This window comes from Pieris brassicae, chromosome 6 (assembly GCF_905147105.1).
Source record: "Pieris brassicae chromosome 6, ilPieBrab1.1, whole genome shotgun sequence".
In the NCBI taxonomy this organism is placed as follows: Eukaryota; Metazoa; Arthropoda; class Insecta; order Lepidoptera; family Pieridae; genus Pieris; species Pieris brassicae.
Window position 1 is genome coordinate 21,463,191 of NC_059670.1, and position 18,827 is coordinate 21,482,017.

The following is an 18,827-nucleotide window of genomic DNA, read 5'->3' on the forward strand; positions in this document are numbered from 1 at the left end:
TAGGATACAAAGATAGAGAAAGGTTGAGGTTATATACAAAATGGTTTGTAACTCTTTTTACTTCAGGACCTCTGTTTTATACAAATATATTTTAAGGACTGAAAGGAATTCAACATACTTGGAACAAGTTTTGGAATTAAAGGATTTTTTTAAAAGTAATACGTCAGTAAATCATTAAACACACAACCATGTTAAGCTGCCTCTTGCCGTATCTAAAATAAACCAACGGTGCTACAACCTTTTGAGGTCTGGGCCTCAGATTTCTGTATCTGTTTCATGATCAACTGTTCATCTAATAGGCCAGTAGGTGATCAGCCTTCTGTGCCTGACACACGCCGTCGACTTTTTCTGTGCAAGGCAAGCCGGTTTTCTCACTATGTTTTCCTTTACCGTTTGAGCGATTGCTAAATGCGCGCATAGAAAGAAAGTCCATTAATTCAGAGCCGGGGATCGAACCTACGACAAAAGTTTGTTATACTAAATAATAATAAGATTAGGATAACTTATAAGTAAGAAATAAAAGGCTTTTTTATTAGATTTTTATGATATATACTACTAGACGGCCTCCGAAGCATTGAATCATCAGCGAGGAGGCTTATAATTATCAATATACACGGACACAGAGGTGTTAGATTCTCAAAGACATGACAACTTTGTCATAAAATATGATGTATTAAAAATTCCTTTGCTTTCAGGTTTTCGAAGAGGCAAGCTCGAGCCCCCGAAATAATGAACGAGGTTAATTCCTACCGCGATCCGTTGCTGTACAATGAGTGGCCCGTCTACACAGCCATGCCCAGAGCTGCCCCTAGGTAATTTTGGTTATCACTTCTTCTTAGAACAGAAATAATGCAAACACAAAACTCTCTGAGTGACGCCAGGCCCATTAGACCTAGCTTATGTTAATAAAGTTCTTTTCTAGAAAAGGGGGGGGAGGGGGGTAGCTTCTCGGATACGCATCTTGGTGACCGATCTTCCAGTTTTATGTATCTTTAGCATATAAAACTTAACATTTTTAATTGTTTGTGCATTTCTTTAGTTCTGCTAGTGCTATTGTTCAATTTTCAAGTGCTTGATTTTTCCCGATACGATTCCAGGTCAATTTTCAAGTCTGCTCAGGCTGAGTACATGATCATAAATAAAATAAACAAATGTATAGTGTATATACAAAGAAAGTCACTCAGCTTATATACCCTGTACATACCTTACGCCATTCGGAAGCACACAAATTCAAAAAACAAAAGTTTAAGATAATCATTCGTGAATTCAAGTTAGTCTTGGAATCAAGATATCTATAAGGTAGACTGCACTGCGCGCAATTCAAGAGGTGTTAGTTGCAGAAGTATGTAACTCCCTTCAGATTCTCTGCAATGCAGTCTGGGCAGTACTCTTCTAGGTCACTCCATCAACCATGCAAATTTTTGAGCTTTTAGTAAAAACATTTTAAAATTAATTGTGGGGTCAAAAGTATCCATACCATCACAATCTATGTTTATTTTATTTTCATTCTAGAAGTCTTTCTTTCTTTACCAACACACGTTTTGTCGGGAATCATCATGAACAACGTGATAAAAATTGAAATTTAAAAGTCTAAACGTATTGTCTCCGTATAACATTTCACAAGTTCACAAAGGAAGTTGTGACTTCCATTCACAGATATACTAAGCGTTTTACAATCAACAACAACACCTGTGGAGGTTTTCATTCTGAAATATTATTGGAATAATACATTTGTAGGCCCTGCGAATGAGTTAGGGAATAAATCCCTTATAATACGTTAATATATAGAAGAAATATTTAAGTGTCTCAGAGTTGTTTTTCTTGCAAGTAATCAATGTTTCGTATGAATTTTACGAAAGTTATGTCAAAAATACTTATATGTGAATCGATACTTAAAAGATGGAATCAATTCGCTTAATAATATAGAAATAAATCAAAATCATGAAAACTATTGTTAATTCTCAAAAGGTTTCACCAATTCTTTTATTTAGGGTAAAGACTGAGTCAGACGATTTATAATTTTGTATTTCCAATATTCATAATATTTATTTAGTTACACTTCGTTATATTTATATATAAAAAATTAATAGATAAAATCAATAACTTCAAATAATAAAATAAACTAAAAAGCTAATAAATTGCGATGCAATACAAAAGAATAAGAAATACAAAAATTACCAAAGTCACGATTGAACAGGAAAGGTTACATACATGAGTAAATTAATATTAGGAAAACTAAGTCTAAAACAAATTATACCTATCAAGAAACCTTTTCACCTTTGAACTTTGACTGTTATTTACAAATCAAGTGAGTCTTTAACCCACGCATATTTGTCACTAAAAGCTCATATTAAAAGGCGTAGGACGAAAATATCTTTCCTGCTTCTTTATTTTATAAATGTCATACTAGTTACAACGTCCCACGCATACGTCTAATATGCCTCTATTATGAACTAAAGGACTCCACGCATATCTCTTCCTACTGAATACAAATTGTGTTATTCATCATAGGAGTATGCACCTGTAATTCCGTCAGTGGATGTACTATTGTTACATTTGCTCTACGGAAATTGTGTTTAGTACATTTTTGACGACTGGCCTGTTTGGTTTAATTCTAAGGAGACTTAGGAACGTACCTTTGAACTAATTTATATATATCGAGCTATTTCTTTCTATACACTATTAACATTAGTACCGTGAAAGAGAACATGATAAAAGACGGTACATCTAAGACCGAATAACAGACCCAACACAGAAACTGAGACGCAGTTTTTTTTCTCAGTAGACTTTTAGGCATGTGTTTTTATTAATAATCATAGTTAAAATTGTTTATTGTTTGTATTAGTTTGAAGTCACGTATCTTTTCACTGATGAAGGTGGAAGGACTGCCCAAAATCTCTTAGGCCTACTACTAACTATGAGACCATAAATAATTGTCATATTTGTCCAGATTCCGCTACCAGTACCCCGCTATGCCACGTGAGGCATATGGTCGAGTGATTACGAAGGCACCACCGAATGTAGTCCGCACACCTGACTATGGAGAAGTAAGTACATTTCTATTCGCTAACTATATGATTAGATAGACAACTGTCTATACTTTTTTTAAATGAGGTGAAAATGCGGCTACGCAGTCCCGCACCATGGATGTGCTTGACGTGGGGACTGTGGAGCTGGGTCTCGCTCAAAGGCCTCTGCTATTCAGAGGAGTAGCGAGACCCTATCCACTAAAATCAACTCAGCCCCACACGCCCTTAAGGACCCGGGCTTATATCCGACATACTTGTAGACCTCAATCAAGACCTGCGGTTCCGAGACACTCGAGACCGAGAATTGTGTATCCCTGTCTAGGCTATAACTATAGATATACTTATGAATAAAAAAAATTATTAGTCCAATTGCACCGAGTTAAAGTGCTCATCTGTCACTTTCCATCATAGCGTAAAGATAATTTGACAGAAAGAAACTAAAAGTTAATTTATAATAGGCCAATTACTAATTAAATTTTTAAGCATACAAAGTACTCGTGCATTGCCAGTGTGGCATTATACATTTTATATAATAAACCACAATAAAACATTTAAAACTTAATAATAATAACAGTATTGCAATATATTTCCCTTGTTTGGTCAAGGCTGTATTTAAAAAATATATTAATAATCACGTTTTTATCGCCTAAGTCTACTCTAACTTACACAGTTCATATAAATTATATTTTCATTATTAATTCAAGTCAAACAAATATGTAATAGATATCAGAATTTAAAACAAAATTATATTATTATACGACGTATAATAATTAAAGACCTTAAAGATGACGGCTTAATGTCGTATGCTCTTGTGATTTTGTATACAGAAAGAGGCCATTACTTCGATAAAAATACACATTTTAATAAATGCACAAGTTACAAAAAAATATCGGTAAATGTCAAAGCTTTTGTAGGGATCGAAACAAGGGCCCATAGCTTTCATCAACTTCGAGGGCACATTTACGCAACACCAAGCTCAAATCAAGTGAAAATATGTTTCATCTAAATAAATGACAAATCGTTTTCGACGTTGCTTTTAAGGTATTGATGTAATACCCACATGAGGTGAACAATAATTGCCAAGTCTTAGCAACCGCAAACCGCAATCCTTGCAAAGTTTCGATTACAACAGAAACTCAATTTCCTGGTAAGAAATTTTACCAGAGTTTTTATTTGGTATGATTTCTGTTGTGTAATACAAGATCAAGGGCGAAAAATTGCTTAAAACTTGGCAAGCCCTTACCAACTTTGTTATTGCAAAAAAACAACTTGAGAATTACACAATGACTTGTGAGTTTTGTTTTAGTTGTTACAACTTATACGAATATCGTTGATTACTTACTTCTTTAATGTTGTTCAAGTACGAAATACTTATTGCTATTATAACTTACTAACTGTCCAGTGGTAAACTATTAGTTTAATGAAATTTTGGCATTGCGTAGAGATGTGTGATCTCTCTGCATATTGGAGAATGTTTAAATGAGTTCTTCGGATAATATTTCTGAGGTTCGGGCCTCAAGGCAGAAATATCATCCGTATCACCTCAACGTCCGTCCTCAACTTTCTTAAGGCATTTTTTGCTGTGCACCACCACTAAGTTCAACCAGCTGCCTACTAAAGTATTTTCGATCCAATTAGTCTCAGTGTCTTTAAAAAAAGAGCGTACCAATTCTTAAAAGGCCGGCATTTGCAAGCCTTTTGGCAATGTTAGTCTCCATGGGCGGCGGTTATCACTTAACTTCAGATGAGCCTCCTGCCCCTTTGCCCCCTGTTATATATAATGTTTAAAATTTTTATTTACATGAGAAACTTTATATATACGAACGAGATACATACCATCAGCCGTCCTAATTTTAGTTTATAAAATTGTAAAAAAAATAACCTACACGATTTTTGGTGTATCAATAGAAGTTTTGTATCGGAAGAACATATAATGAGTTATTAGCGAAGACGTTTTTTTTTCTAAATTTTTCACACGGCTAGAATCAAAGCTAAATGATTAACATCTGTATCCAGCGAAGTTATTTGTAGTGTATTTAGTATAAATAAACTAAAAAGTTCTATTTCCGACCGACAGGAGTTTCCGCGAAATTCATTATTCATTGGAAGCAATAGACAGTTCCCACGAAATGTATTTTTAGTGTCGACTCAACGTGGGTAGATGAAACAAGGGAAGAGATCGTACAAAGGGAAAATAACAACTAAAAAGAAGTAAATTGAAGGGCGTCCTTTCATGATACAACCAGCTATTATAGCCGGGCTCTTTATATTTGAATTTTTATTTAAATATAATTTACCTCAGATCCTGTAGTAGACATTTTGAAGTCTAACACCCTCTAATGAGGCAGTCATTCATAATTTTGAGGATTAGGTGAGTACAAAACCAAAATAAGTTTTTTTAAAAATTTCTTATCAGAATTTAATTAATCAGCGAAATGAAATCCTTATCTTTTTCTTCTTTATAGTCTTATTTACTGAAGCTCGTGCCTGACTTGAAAAGCCCTAACAGATACGTCAACTTTCTGCTTCCACTCCACTCTATGCTCAGCTTGCCTTAGTGCATAAGTCATTCCTGTAATTAACAATTTTTTAAAAACAAGCATATATTTTCATAGATCTGGCATTTGCGTCTACCACTAAGACTCATATTTGTCGCAATTTATTTTCATAGATTAACTATGTGTGACTGAGTTTACACTTTACTAAACAGTGTGGGCCTAGTGGTTTGAACGTGCCTTTCGTCCCTGATGTTGTAGGTTTTAAAACCGGCTGTGCACAAATAGACTTCCATTGGCGTCAGCGAGTATTTAGGATTACAAATCATAAATAGGCGAGTGGCCCTAATGAGGAAGCGTGGTAGACCGGTATTGGTTCCGAACAATGCAGCCGAGGCCATGGCGGTTAGACCTTCTCCTTTATATCCGCGGAGAGGATTACAAAATGGTTTTTAGTATACGCTATATAACAATTTAGATCTGTGCAACGACGACGCTTTTATAACGAACGCTAACTTACGTGCACAGTAACTGTTTTATAACAGCTACAGAAAGATCACCAATCGGAAAGGAATTGATTTGTGACCCAATATGGAAATAATCATCATATCAATTATTCTCTAATGGCAAAAAATTATTGTAATAACAAATACACCTTAATGTGTTAAATACTTTACTAACAAAACCTCGTTTTCCTTAGTACAAAGTGAATTGGTTCTTTGTTCATTGAAGTGAGTTTTCAATCGAGTATCCAAAGGATTTTCAATGTATTTAACTTTGGTTATTAATTTTACGTTTATAAAACTTAGCAACTAGTTTAGAGTTTCGAAGTATTTCTATTGATACAAAGTAATATTTATAGCTTCTTATGGCTATAGTGAAAGTATATAATTTAGCGCGTAAAAATTTACTCCATATTTTATTTACATTTTTACATAGTAACCACTGACATTAATTAAACACGACGTGGCGACACTTAAAAACCGAACAAAGTAGCAAAATTCCGTTTTTACTTACAAAATAGGTTCCGACCCTGCCAGGATTCGAACCTAGAATGTACTGATCTGTAGTCAGACGCGTTATCCGTTGCCCCACAGGCCCCATAGGATTTAGAATATAATTTAAAACAGATGTCCACAAAATTGACTTATAATGTACACATATTGTACGGGTGTCTATCAATAATATTAAAATACTTTTAAATCTTTAATTTAATATGTGATACATGTACAAAAGTTACCTAAACAATTACACTCACTTTTATGATAAAAAGCTTTATTTAACTGAAAGCTTAGCTATATCTAATATGATAAAATCAAATGCAACAAACGAGGCAGTTCATTACCGCAGCTTGACCGCTGCATACAATATGCGGCTAAATGGACATGTTAAACTGTTGTTTAGATTGTTAGCCTAAAAGGGTTCGGCGATCTATTGTCAATTCTTAACAATTCCGATATTATTTACGTAAGTGTCATTCATTAGAAATACGCAAAAATTATTCATATTATAAATGTTATAAGCATTCTTCCACAGCAGAAGAAGAAGTAGAATTGTTATTATTCTTATTTCGACTGTCCTTAGTCCATACAGCTTTTACGTAAAAGTTATTTAGAAATAAATTATTAAGATAATCGTCTCAGCCCGCCATTTTGTCTTCAAAAAGCGGCAATTACACAGACAAGTAAAGTTAAACATGATAAATGTCTATCTAATAATCTCACACAGACATTACTTTTCCATAACGTGATACAGATAATAAATCAGTATTTGTTTATGAATAGAATTATTTATTTGTTGGTAAACAATTGAATTGTCAAATTGCCTACAATTCTTAACTAAAAGAGAGCTTTCGATCACAGCGAAAACACAATTTGACAGCTAATATTTATTTTTACGAAAAAGGTGAGGTTATTACAATTTTATATAAACTAGGCTTGAAACCGAATGTTTTTACTATATAATTTCAATTCAAAATAGATTGTTATTTTGTGTATATGTGTATTTTTGTGTAAATTTTTAGTAACAATGAAGTACAATTGTGGTTAATTGTAAATGATAACCCACTTATAATTTTCAAACTCACCTGCTTTTTTTGCAAAGAATGTCCTTTATATTTCGTACATAATTAAGTTATAAGCTGTATATCTTCTTAATAAATAAAATAATAATAGTGTTATTTTATGATATCATTATTTATACATTATATCGATATTATTAATAAATATACTATTTATAAATAACATTAATCTTATCGAGTTTCCAGTATTGCTATCGTGTCGTGGCTATTATAGATTATTCAGATCAATGGTTCTGTCAATTCAATTCAAAGGTCGGGAAATTGAAATTGTTAAAGTAAATGTTAATTATAGAAGCTGGTTATGGAATTATACGAGTTCGTTTTTGGAAAGATAACATATGAATGAATAATTAGTATTCTGTAATTGAAATATTTTGCTAAAAGCCTGTACTGTATTTAATTAATGAGCTCTTAATAAACAGAATATCACAGATATGTTTAAAATATAATTATGAATTCAGTATTGCATGCCTACCATGCATCCAATTTTGGTAATTTGGCCATGTTTTCTTTCTTATTAGAATAACTCGCTTGTCAATTACAATAGGAATTTAAATAAATAGTTTTATATACGACATTAATAATTGATCTTTGCGAGGCATGGAAATTGAATGATTTCTTCGTAAAATATAACTAAAGACTGTAAAATGTAATCCCATCAAACAAAAATAATCGATAGGAATCGAAGATAGCCCTTAGTAGTTCATTGCTATTAAAATTCACAAGGCTTAAATGTGTTTGTGCAATAAACACATTATTCATAAACAAACATAACTTAGTACCAATTGAGACTTTGCTCTCTAATCCATCAATCTCGGACATTTCCATAGGTTTTTATTTATGAGGAGGTCAATGTTTTGACTTAGCTACATAAGCTTCCGTGATTTTATGGTCGATATTTACTTAACTACAAAATATCACAAAAATCGCTCAATAGCGTATAATTTTTGGACAAATCTCGAACTTGTATAGGGGTAAGGTGGCAAACGCAGACGTCATGGTTCAAAACCTTCGGCGATGATCAAAGCATCAAAATATATTCTTAAGTTTGGAAAAATACTCTAAGGAATAATATAGAGCGAAAGAAGAAAGATCTCACCTCTAACTTGTTGTATCTATATGACATAATCTTTTAATGAGCAATAGATTATGCAACATGGGTATTCATTCGGAATACGGCGTTGAATTGATCCCAGGGATGATGACAATATAATTTAGTTATTCTGGGAGCGCAACTACGCCATCAGTTCCGAACCGATGGGCAGAAACTCCGGCGCGATGATTACACGGAAATTTTCAATATGTGTATTTCAAGATTTATTCGGTGTAACTAAATAAGCGTAATTTAAATACATATTAATAGAAAACAATTTTTTAACCGGATTTTTCGCGGATTGTTTGTAAAAAAAAAATATTGATAGAGGACACCGTCAGTAATTTCTGCAAAAACCAAATATCAAAATCAAAAGGTTTTATTTCAAATAGGCCTTTGCAGGCTCTTATGAAACGTCTAGTTGCACGGTTCCAAAAAGTGGGTCTCATGGAGAAGAACCGGCAAGAAACTCCATGGACACTCTTTTCAACAATGGTTTAGCTTACAAAGACTCGGTTACAATAGTAATAATCGGCTGAGAAGTTTATATAATGCAAGGTATACAGAGACTCTATACAATGCAAAAGAAAATTGAGTTTTTACTATTAGTGTAAAATAATACACACACTTGCACAGCGCAAGTGGCCAGGGAAGTCGCACATGCAGAGATGAATTAGCGCCATACATCTTTATCGTAAACATAGTCTTGGATTTTATAATACGCTTTTTTAACTAGGATTCCTTTGATGACGTTTTTGAACTTTTAGTCGTAAGATCAGTTACAGATATACAGATAACACAACTTTCTCTACAGCTGTGATACTTTTGACATTTAACACCGTTTGTCTTCAGTCACCATGACCACGCACGCTGTAAAGCACGCGAAACGTCGGAAAAATTTAAATTTAAAATTATGTAAAATAATTATAAGTTTATAATAATACAAATAGCTTTAAACCGGTTAAAAAATTGTTTTCTTTCAATGTGTAAAATCTATGTTAACCAAAGACAATACTATACATATATATATATATATATATATATATATATATATATATATATATAAATAGTAAAGCTAATTTTAAATCCAAGAGGTTTTAATGTGTTAGCTAAAGTTAATTTTTTATTGATTTTTAATGAAACATATGTGTGACCCACGTCCTATATGTTACAGTACGTTTATGTAAAACAATTTTATATAGAGATTAGTTTAAAAGACCGGCAACGCACTTGCACAAATGTGTCTATATAAGTGTCTATTAATAAAAAGTATTGATTACGTATTCGACTCGCACTGTCCAGCGTCAACAAGCTCCCATTCCCTGCTTGTTCTCGAAGCTTAATAATTTTCTCAACTATTTAAAAATGCATATATAGAAATATATGTATAGCAAAAGTTCTAGAATATTTTTTAGTTATAATATGGCCATACATAAGCTGTTAATAAATAAGTAATGTCTCATATTGTATCACTATATATCATTTTGTTACAGATGTTCGGAATGTTGAACGTTCCCCATACATCTGGCAAAATCCTGCGGTTCCCGGGACCTTCTAGACCTCGAGGCGGGTCCACTTTTATGGTGCCACCTCAACGGGACAGGTAAGCGTTTGACGACTTATTACACTTAACTAGATAAAATCAATCTTCTTTGATTCACATTCTAAGGATTGACGCTCATGAGAACGGAAATGTTAATTATAAAAATTTGGTATATTAAATGTAATAAATAAAATCTTCTCTAATCCTCGCCATCATTTTCCAATTCTTCCCCGCTATCCCTTTTATTCCATCTTCCCAGGCCAGTGGGCATTTTTAGGCTTATAACCTTCTTTCGTCCTTATACTTTCGGAACTATTCTGGAAGATTGATTGAACACATCTAATAGACAAAATTACAAAATGAAATAAATTAATTGTTATAATTTAAATAGTAACCGTAATAATCAAATATACAGTATTTATAATTTTCTTAACCTACATAGTAATAGTAAGTATTAAGTATCGCAATATAGCAAGGAAATGCTACCAGCGTTAAAGGTACACAGGGACCAAACTTTTAATTGTAACTGATAATTTAAATTGTAATCTAAAAGAACAACGAATGTTTCAACGTGTCCACTCAAATATTATTTCTATCTATATAAAATATTGATCAAATATATTAAACCTAATTATATTTTGGTAGATTTGAGGCGCTGAAGAAGCTTATAAGACAAGAACATATCCGCGAACTACAAAGGAAATATGAGACCGAGCAGAAACATGAACTAAAGGAAATCGTTGCGGGTCGAGGGTAAGAAATTACATAAATTAGTTTTTATATAGAAAGGTTTGAAAAACTTTCGAACTTTTCGGCATTGGCCAGCGAATACTGTTGGTTTATTTATTTTTATTAATTGACTATGTGTTTTAGTGTTATTAGTATAATTACGTATTACGCATTCTCCATTTTCAAGTACTTGATCCATCAAACGATTTAAAAACAAAACGTTTAAACTTTTTTTGGTAGTTAAATAGTAATCATGTTAATTTATTTAATATAAGCTATTCTTGCGTTAATAAAATACATCTTTTGTTATATTAAATCATTCACAGTAACGCCACAAACGAACCCAAAACCATTACGCTTCTGAGTATAAATTTAAGTCAAATTTTAGGATAGCAACGTAAGCGTTTTAAAGAATTTTCTAATTTCTTTCTCTTCCGTAATACCAAGTGAAAATTAAATTCATTGACGTCAAAAATCTTAATCCTCAGCTGCTCGTAATTACGAATTCTCATAGAGCGGGCTTTTCACTAAATTTTTATAGCATTTTCAAATCCCCTTTGTTCATTAATTAACACAAGACTTTTTTGACGATTATTTTATATGTGAGGCTTAGTATATGTCATGTTATATTTGTAATCGGACATGAGGCAAAGAACTGTCGTACATTAAAATAAAATGCAGTTTAGAAGTCAAATAGGTTCTGTGGGCAGCACTTTTAAATAATAAAATGTGCTTTCTGTATAAAAAATGTAATATCAAAGTATCTAATCATACAGAAATTCATTCCCACATCAGTTTACGTAGAAGATCGTCTTTATGGTCGTAACTTATAAATTAATTATTAATTAATATAATGTAAACTAAAACATACAAAAGGCTGTCTCTGTAGAACCAAAGTAGATTAATAACAGAATAGCATTAAACGTCCAAATATTCTCAGAGAACGATTCAAAGCGAGGTATTTCATAATTGTTTAGCAAGTTACATACTACAAAGACGGCACACTTGTGAAATTAAAAGTTGGAATGTTCATAAATCCACTCCAGCTACAGCAAAAGATGTTATTAAATTTTAAAACTTGGTTAAAACGGCTCGTAAAGTTTAAGGTGTATTAGCTGAGTTTCCTACACACATTTTTATGAGCTGCGCGGATTATTAAGAAAATTGACTAACAATTTATAATAAAATGTTGAAATATTTCGATTAGAGATAAATAAATGTATATAGGAAAGTGTAACACAAGCTATATATATAAAATTAATCCCTATATCCCTTGGTCACGGCATCACGCGTGAACGGCTGGACCGATTTCGCAAATCCTTTTTTTGTTGTGTTTGTTATTGTCAGGAGAAATTCTTTTGGAAAATTAGACAACAAAAAAAACAAAATGCTTCGATCTGAGTAATTATAATGATAAAACAATTACAGGCGCTAATTGTTTGTGGAATTAATCTTGAAAATCCATATTTTTCACATGGCCAGTTATATGTCGCCTGTTCCCATGTCGGAATACCAACAAAACTATTTATACGCGCCAGAAAAACAAACAAAGAATGTTGTAAATCATAAAGCATTTTTAGTTAATTATACCAATTCGAAATCAATATTCATAGTTTCGACAGGACAACGTGTGTAGGTGTCTGCTAGTATCCTATATAAATATATATTTCTGCGGTTAAAGTAAACAATTCACAAATAGACACTATTATTGAAGATAGGTAGGTGGGGGGGGGGCTGTATTTAAATTGCATGATGTGTGAAATCCGCCTTAATCAATCAATAAGTAATATAACTGTAGACGAAGGTCACACATCTGCCTACTGAAAATGTCTCTTCGGGAGAAATTTTGAATATTTTCTGCTCTTCAGCAATGAGGAGTATCCGTATGGGGCGTATGGTGAGCAGGAACCTCGGGGCCTACAGCCCCTTGAGTATGCAGCTGATGACCCCACCGCTAGACACAATAAGTAAGTGGATTAAAGGCAAAGCAGCTAAATGATTAGGTTTCGTAACGAATGTATGCCAGACTTCGATATTACGTGACATCCATTTCCAAATCCATCCATTAAAAAAAAGCTCAAAAAGCTCATTCTAAGGTCAAGCATTATCATATGTTGATTAGTTACATAATTTACGTCAATGATTTAGATCTTTTGGATTGAACGATAATGTATATTTTCAGGAAACCAACTGCCGGCAGCCGTCAAGTATCCCAGTTCTCGCGTTACTCCGATGTGATGCTGCCACCGGTACGCCGTACAGTCTACCCTTACATGGACTACCCTCTCCCTGAATATATCCCCTACTACTGAGCCCCTCCCTCGATCAAAGGCATCAGACATTCCCAGGGGCAACCCGCGTACAACTCTTCAGGCTTTAAAACCCATTTATATCAGTATTAATGGTCATATCTATACCATATCGCTTTCGCTTCTCGACGCGAGCTTTGCGTTATTTTTTTATAAGTGAAATTTTTTACGTAGATTCGAATTTTATCTAATATTTTTATAGCGTAAGATTAGATGTTTTAGGACTTCCATGTGACAATAATTGCTTTTGATTAATATACAAGATCAATTAATTTCCCGTCAATTCGGCGACCGACAATAATATTCTACAATCGATGTTTAGTGTAAGATGTTTGTTAGTGATAATTGAACCTTGGAATCTTCTGTGGAAACCCACAATTGTATGTTCCGCGGCGTTCAGTCTGAGCCCGACGAAAACGTGGAATAAAACTATACTGCTCTGTTACCTAAGTATTTTTATGTACCCGCCCATAACAGGATATCTAGTCGATATTTGTTTCATCACCTCAGCCAATTTAATCGCATTTATTTTAAAGTTAGTAGATCGTTTGAATACCATATAAATATCGTTGTGATTAGACGCTAAGTACTTACTAAAACTTTCAAAAGCCTTCGAGACGGCTGTCGGTGTCGGCTGTGCTGTTTTCGATTGACGTTACATGGGTAGGCACAACTGGACACCGGCAAAAATGCTTTAACTACATTTAAATGTTTCATGTTTATAGATTATTTGTAAATTAGCAGAAGTGCGACACGTGCTTATGTATTGATTAATACATAGGATTAGGTTAAGCAGCCCGATGCAAGTCCATACACAACAATAGAGTGAAACCAGAGGGCGCTTTACAGCGTATAATATTTTCTTAATTTAAATATATATATATATATAGGCTGCGTAACGTTGTTAACTATTTGTGTATTATGTATTGTGTCAAATCTTTCGACTTGTATTACGACGAACCGTCGACATAACTTACAGACTATGAAATTTGGCTTTAAAATATTGTATTACTTATTACAGCTTTAAGCTAGTCAATATTCGTTATCCTTCTATTTGAAATGGACAAACGTCCCTTCCTACATTACTAATGTATACAATCGTTTATTTATATATAATATTTTAACAATATTCTGTAGAGATTTACAAACTTATTTTAATATCTATGGATGCATATTTAATTGAAATTGAGCATGTCATTCATATCCTGATCAATAATTAGTAATAATTGTAATTCGTGTACTTAGATGTGCATAACATATCCTGTCAGTGCGACATTTCTTATCATATCGAAACTAAAATTTTGAAAAATAATTTTTGTGAATTATAAGTATATAACATAATATATGACAATAATATGCTGATATAGCATTGTAAATTATGACAATAAATTATATCTCTTGACAATAAAATGTTTAGAATGAGTGTAATTGTATTATGAGGTAATTATCTATAGAATTTAATGTTTAAATTTTAATTGGTGTTTCATTTTTTGAAATAAAGATAGTTACATACTCCTGAGCAGAATGTTTTTTTATTTATATACCCGATTCCTCTTCTGTCAGATTGTTAATCGTTAGACAATAGTTTAACATTTTATAAGCCTCATCACTCGCCATTGCTGGCTTCGGCTTGTGAATTAACCTCCGTTATCAAGGCTTTTTTCGCAAATTTAGTAATCTTTTAAAATATATTATAATATTTAAAGATACAATTTTAAGGGGTCGGATTGTACTTATATACATTATTATACTTAGGTAATACTTATTTTGTTTTATTAGCTATTTTACTATGGATTTGAACCGAAAGTCGCAAAATTATAATAAATGGGATATCAGACATTTATTAAAAAGATGTATCAATTTAATTCTTCTAATTCATACAAACAGTTGAACACTGGTTTTTGGTCCATATTAAAACAACGATTATCGGTCGAAATTAACAAACTCGAGACGAAATACGATATTAGGTACTTTACAGTTAAACTAATAATGTTATTAACCATGGCTTGCAGATTTTAAAAGAGGCGTTTTCTTTAGCTCTCCAACAATGTCTAGCATTTAGAAACTTAACTACATAAGTACTTGGCTGCTGATTTCCGAAAAGAGTTTGTTTTCTAATACTTCATCGATATCTTTTATTATTACCTATTCGTCCACCTCTCCACCCCTAGTTCCTTTTTTATTGTCTGCATTGTCATTACGCATTATCAGTCTGCAAAACAAAGTTACAACATCAAATAAATTTTACTAATTAAAATAATATAATTTCATTACTTACACATTATGACTATGACACAGTATGACTGTGCCGATTGAACTACTGTATAAAACTACCCCATTACTAGAAAATAAAAATATTACTAGAACAAAGACAGTTGTCTTTAGTCTGTGTACAAAGAATTATTCACAAACTTGACCTTTCAATTTGACTAGACGCGTGTTATCTTTTTAAATAAAATAGAACTTGATAACTTAGAGAGCGTCAAAATTGAGGTCATAAAATCAGTTACCTTCCCAACTGCTGTCAAACTTCGTCAGCAACTACACCTAAAATAGAAGATAGATGTGTAGGCCGAGAGAAAAATCCGGCGTAAAAAACTCTCGGTACTCTTTTAAAATAGCAAATCATAATACAAAATGCCAAACAACACTTTTTGTATATTTCGCAAATTTATTAGAAGTAGCCTATCTAGCACTAGTCCTTTTATCAACTAGATAATCGTTAGCTTTATAGTAAGCCTTTTACACAGCTTTTCTTTAATACATTTCTTAAATTTATTCTAAGGCAGAGATAAAAGAGCCTCTGGGATTTTATTAAAGAAAAGTATGCCTTTTCACAAAAGAGAATTACTGACTTTAGATAGTTTAGTGAGCGGAAATGGGAGCCTGCTTTTGTTCCGAGTATTAACATTATGCTATTCTAGTAAACTTATCACTATTTTTGTACACATACATAATATTTTCATAAATATCTTGCGAGGAAAGGGTAAGTATTAAAGTTATATTAATTTCCTTAAATTTATATCTCGGAGATTGCCTACATTTTAAATTATAGATTGCACGAATGCTTGCTCTTCAGAATGAAAATAGTTTCGACATCAGCAGCATTACCCCATAATAAGCGATATGTTAGTAAGCTGTGATATTAACTAAAATAAACAAATCCTTCTGTATCGACATCAGTTAGTGAGCGAATCTTTTTAACTGCGTCAAATGCAGAACTAAGTCTCTTAGCCAATCCTTTAATATGAGGGGACCACTGAAGTTTCTAATCCATGGTGATTCCAAGAAATACAGTTGTATCATCTAGATTCCTTACCTATAGGTAAGCTACTCATACGCGCATAAGTTATTCTGTTGATGTGTACCTATCATCAAATTATTATTATTAGTGGGCATTGCACTAGCGAGTAAGTAAATGAAGAAGGCTGGCATTGGCTTGTTAAGTGAACGTAAAACGTTAATAATCGTTTTTCTTAGAAACCGGACTAAAATTGGAATAAATAAACGATAAAACCAAAAACAATATGTAGTTATGGAAAGAAAGTTTGCCCGCAATCGGGTCTTCTTTCAACAATTTCGGAAATATTACGAAGTTTTGGGAGTTACGCAAAACTTCGCCGTGAAACTTGTAATTGAATGGTGATCGTTTCTTAACATTTCTTTTACACGCAAAACTGAATTTATTTTAACAGAGTTTGGAGGTATGAAGGGCGCTCTTAAAATAGTGATCATAAAAGACGGCATTGAAAATTTTATCCATAACTATTGTTCTTGTCGAATACTTCAACCATCTCAATTAAAAAAAACGGTAGCGTATGACCGTCGTATGTTTTGGTTTTGGATAGTCTTATTAAAATCGGTTCTCACAACACAGCGCATCCAAGATTAGTTATTATCGCATAAATCGTATACGTTTTACTTCCTACACTCAAGGATACAATAATTATTTCGTATTGAAAAGGGCAATAACCCTTTTGCCGATAAAGAAATATCAATGAAACAAACTTTGAAACTAATAAACACGGTAAAGCTGGTGATCTGGACCTAAGTGTATTTATTTGTAATTGTCAAAGCTGAACATTATCTATACTAATAAATAGTTATTTTATTATTAAAACTTTAACTAATATTTTTTTAGTTTCTTTGTAATTTCTATAACTACTAAACCAATACTGACAATTTTCGATAATTATAACACTGTCTGCTATTTTATCATCATCATCCATATTGGTCCATTTCTGGACGTAAGCCTACTCTATTCTACTCTAGTACGCCCTGCACTGGCATCTCTGTATCCACTGGAAGCCAACCACCCTGACGATCTTGTCCTCCTAGATCCACCTAGTTGGTGGGCGGGCGCGCGGTCTTTTGTTCTGCCGACGTCTCCATTCAAGGAGCCTGCGCGTCCATCGGTTCTTGTCTGTGCGCGCTATGCAGCCAGCCCCATAGATGTTGCGACAGCCCTTACTACGTCGCTTACGTACACAAATGGCTTCATTTCGTACGCGATTGCGAAGGGAGATGCCAAGCATTGCACGGCGCATCGTGCGCTGAACGTCTCTCAGTCTTTCCGCCATATGTTGTGTGAGCGAAATGGTTCCAGCTCCACGAGGCAGGCAGGATGCACTGTTTGAAAACCTTTCTTTTAAAATAATTATTACTAAATACTCTATACAGAGGGGTCCCAATATCTGTCCATTCGCTCCGCAGTGAAAAGGTTTGGAAAGATAGTATCTCCTTATCTTACTCCTCTTTCCAGCCGAATCTTATTCGTTTTATGAAATTCTTCATGGCGTAAGGCTTCTAATAAAAAAGAAGCTAAATAGTCTTCTGCCTATATCATTACTTACGTTCAAGCCAAACGCACCGATTGGTGTCCCACAAACTGATTCTTATTTCCCTGAAGTCACCCATAAGAATCGCTAAGTGCGCGTGAGACTAGATAGAGTTATAGTCCATGTCGTCATTAAAATGTTCGATCTCTTTTTCCCTCCCATGTATCGTGGCATAGACTACACGGTCCGAGTTTCAGTTCACTTCTAGAAGCTGATAAATAAGCTTGTATCTTTATTAGAAAACCTAATCCACCCATTTTCCCCTTTCACCCTTTCTTCCTTCTCGATGGTTCAAGTGACCTGACTGAAGTGCCATTGTGTTCTCCCTATCATCCTACCTCACACAGACCAGCAAGTCCTACTTAATGTTGCCCAATTCATGCTTCAATGTTGCTCTAATTCGTTTTATATGTCATCTGTTGACATCGTCCTCATAATATATGTAGCCACGTATAATCTTTACACGTACAGTACAGTACACGGAAAACACCGTAAATCATTTTGGTGGATTCTTTTCGTCTATTATTTTTCACCATTGTTAGTATTAGTTGATTTATCTATTTATTGCCATCTAATAGCGGCAAATAAATTTATATAGGGACCTATAACGCAAATAAATATCTTATATCTTTTTGGTATACAGTTTGATTTAAAATTTCAGTAAATCTTTTGTTTTATTGAATAATAAATTACCTATTGTACCTATATTTT

General features: G+C 33.3%; 1 protein-coding gene across 1 annotated transcript in view; it reads left to right on the forward strand.

Moving 5' to 3' along the window:
- The window catches only part of LOC123711438, a 51,679-nt gene extending 36,974 nt beyond the window's left edge, over nt 1–14,705 (forward strand). Inside the window, exons 3-8 of the mRNA XM_045664023.1 lie at nt 696–812; nt 2,951–3,047; nt 10,191–10,300; nt 10,886–10,993; nt 12,838–12,936; nt 13,152–14,705. Coding sequence (XP_045519979.1) covers nt 696–812; nt 2,951–3,047; nt 10,191–10,300; nt 10,886–10,993; nt 12,838–12,936; nt 13,152–13,281 — 661 coding nt within the window. The 3' untranslated portion in view covers nt 13,282–14,705. The remainder of the gene's footprint in view (nt 1–695; nt 813–2,950; nt 3,048–10,190; nt 10,301–10,885; nt 10,994–12,837; nt 12,937–13,151) is intronic.
- Nucleotides 14,706–18,827: the final 4,122 nt, after the last annotated feature.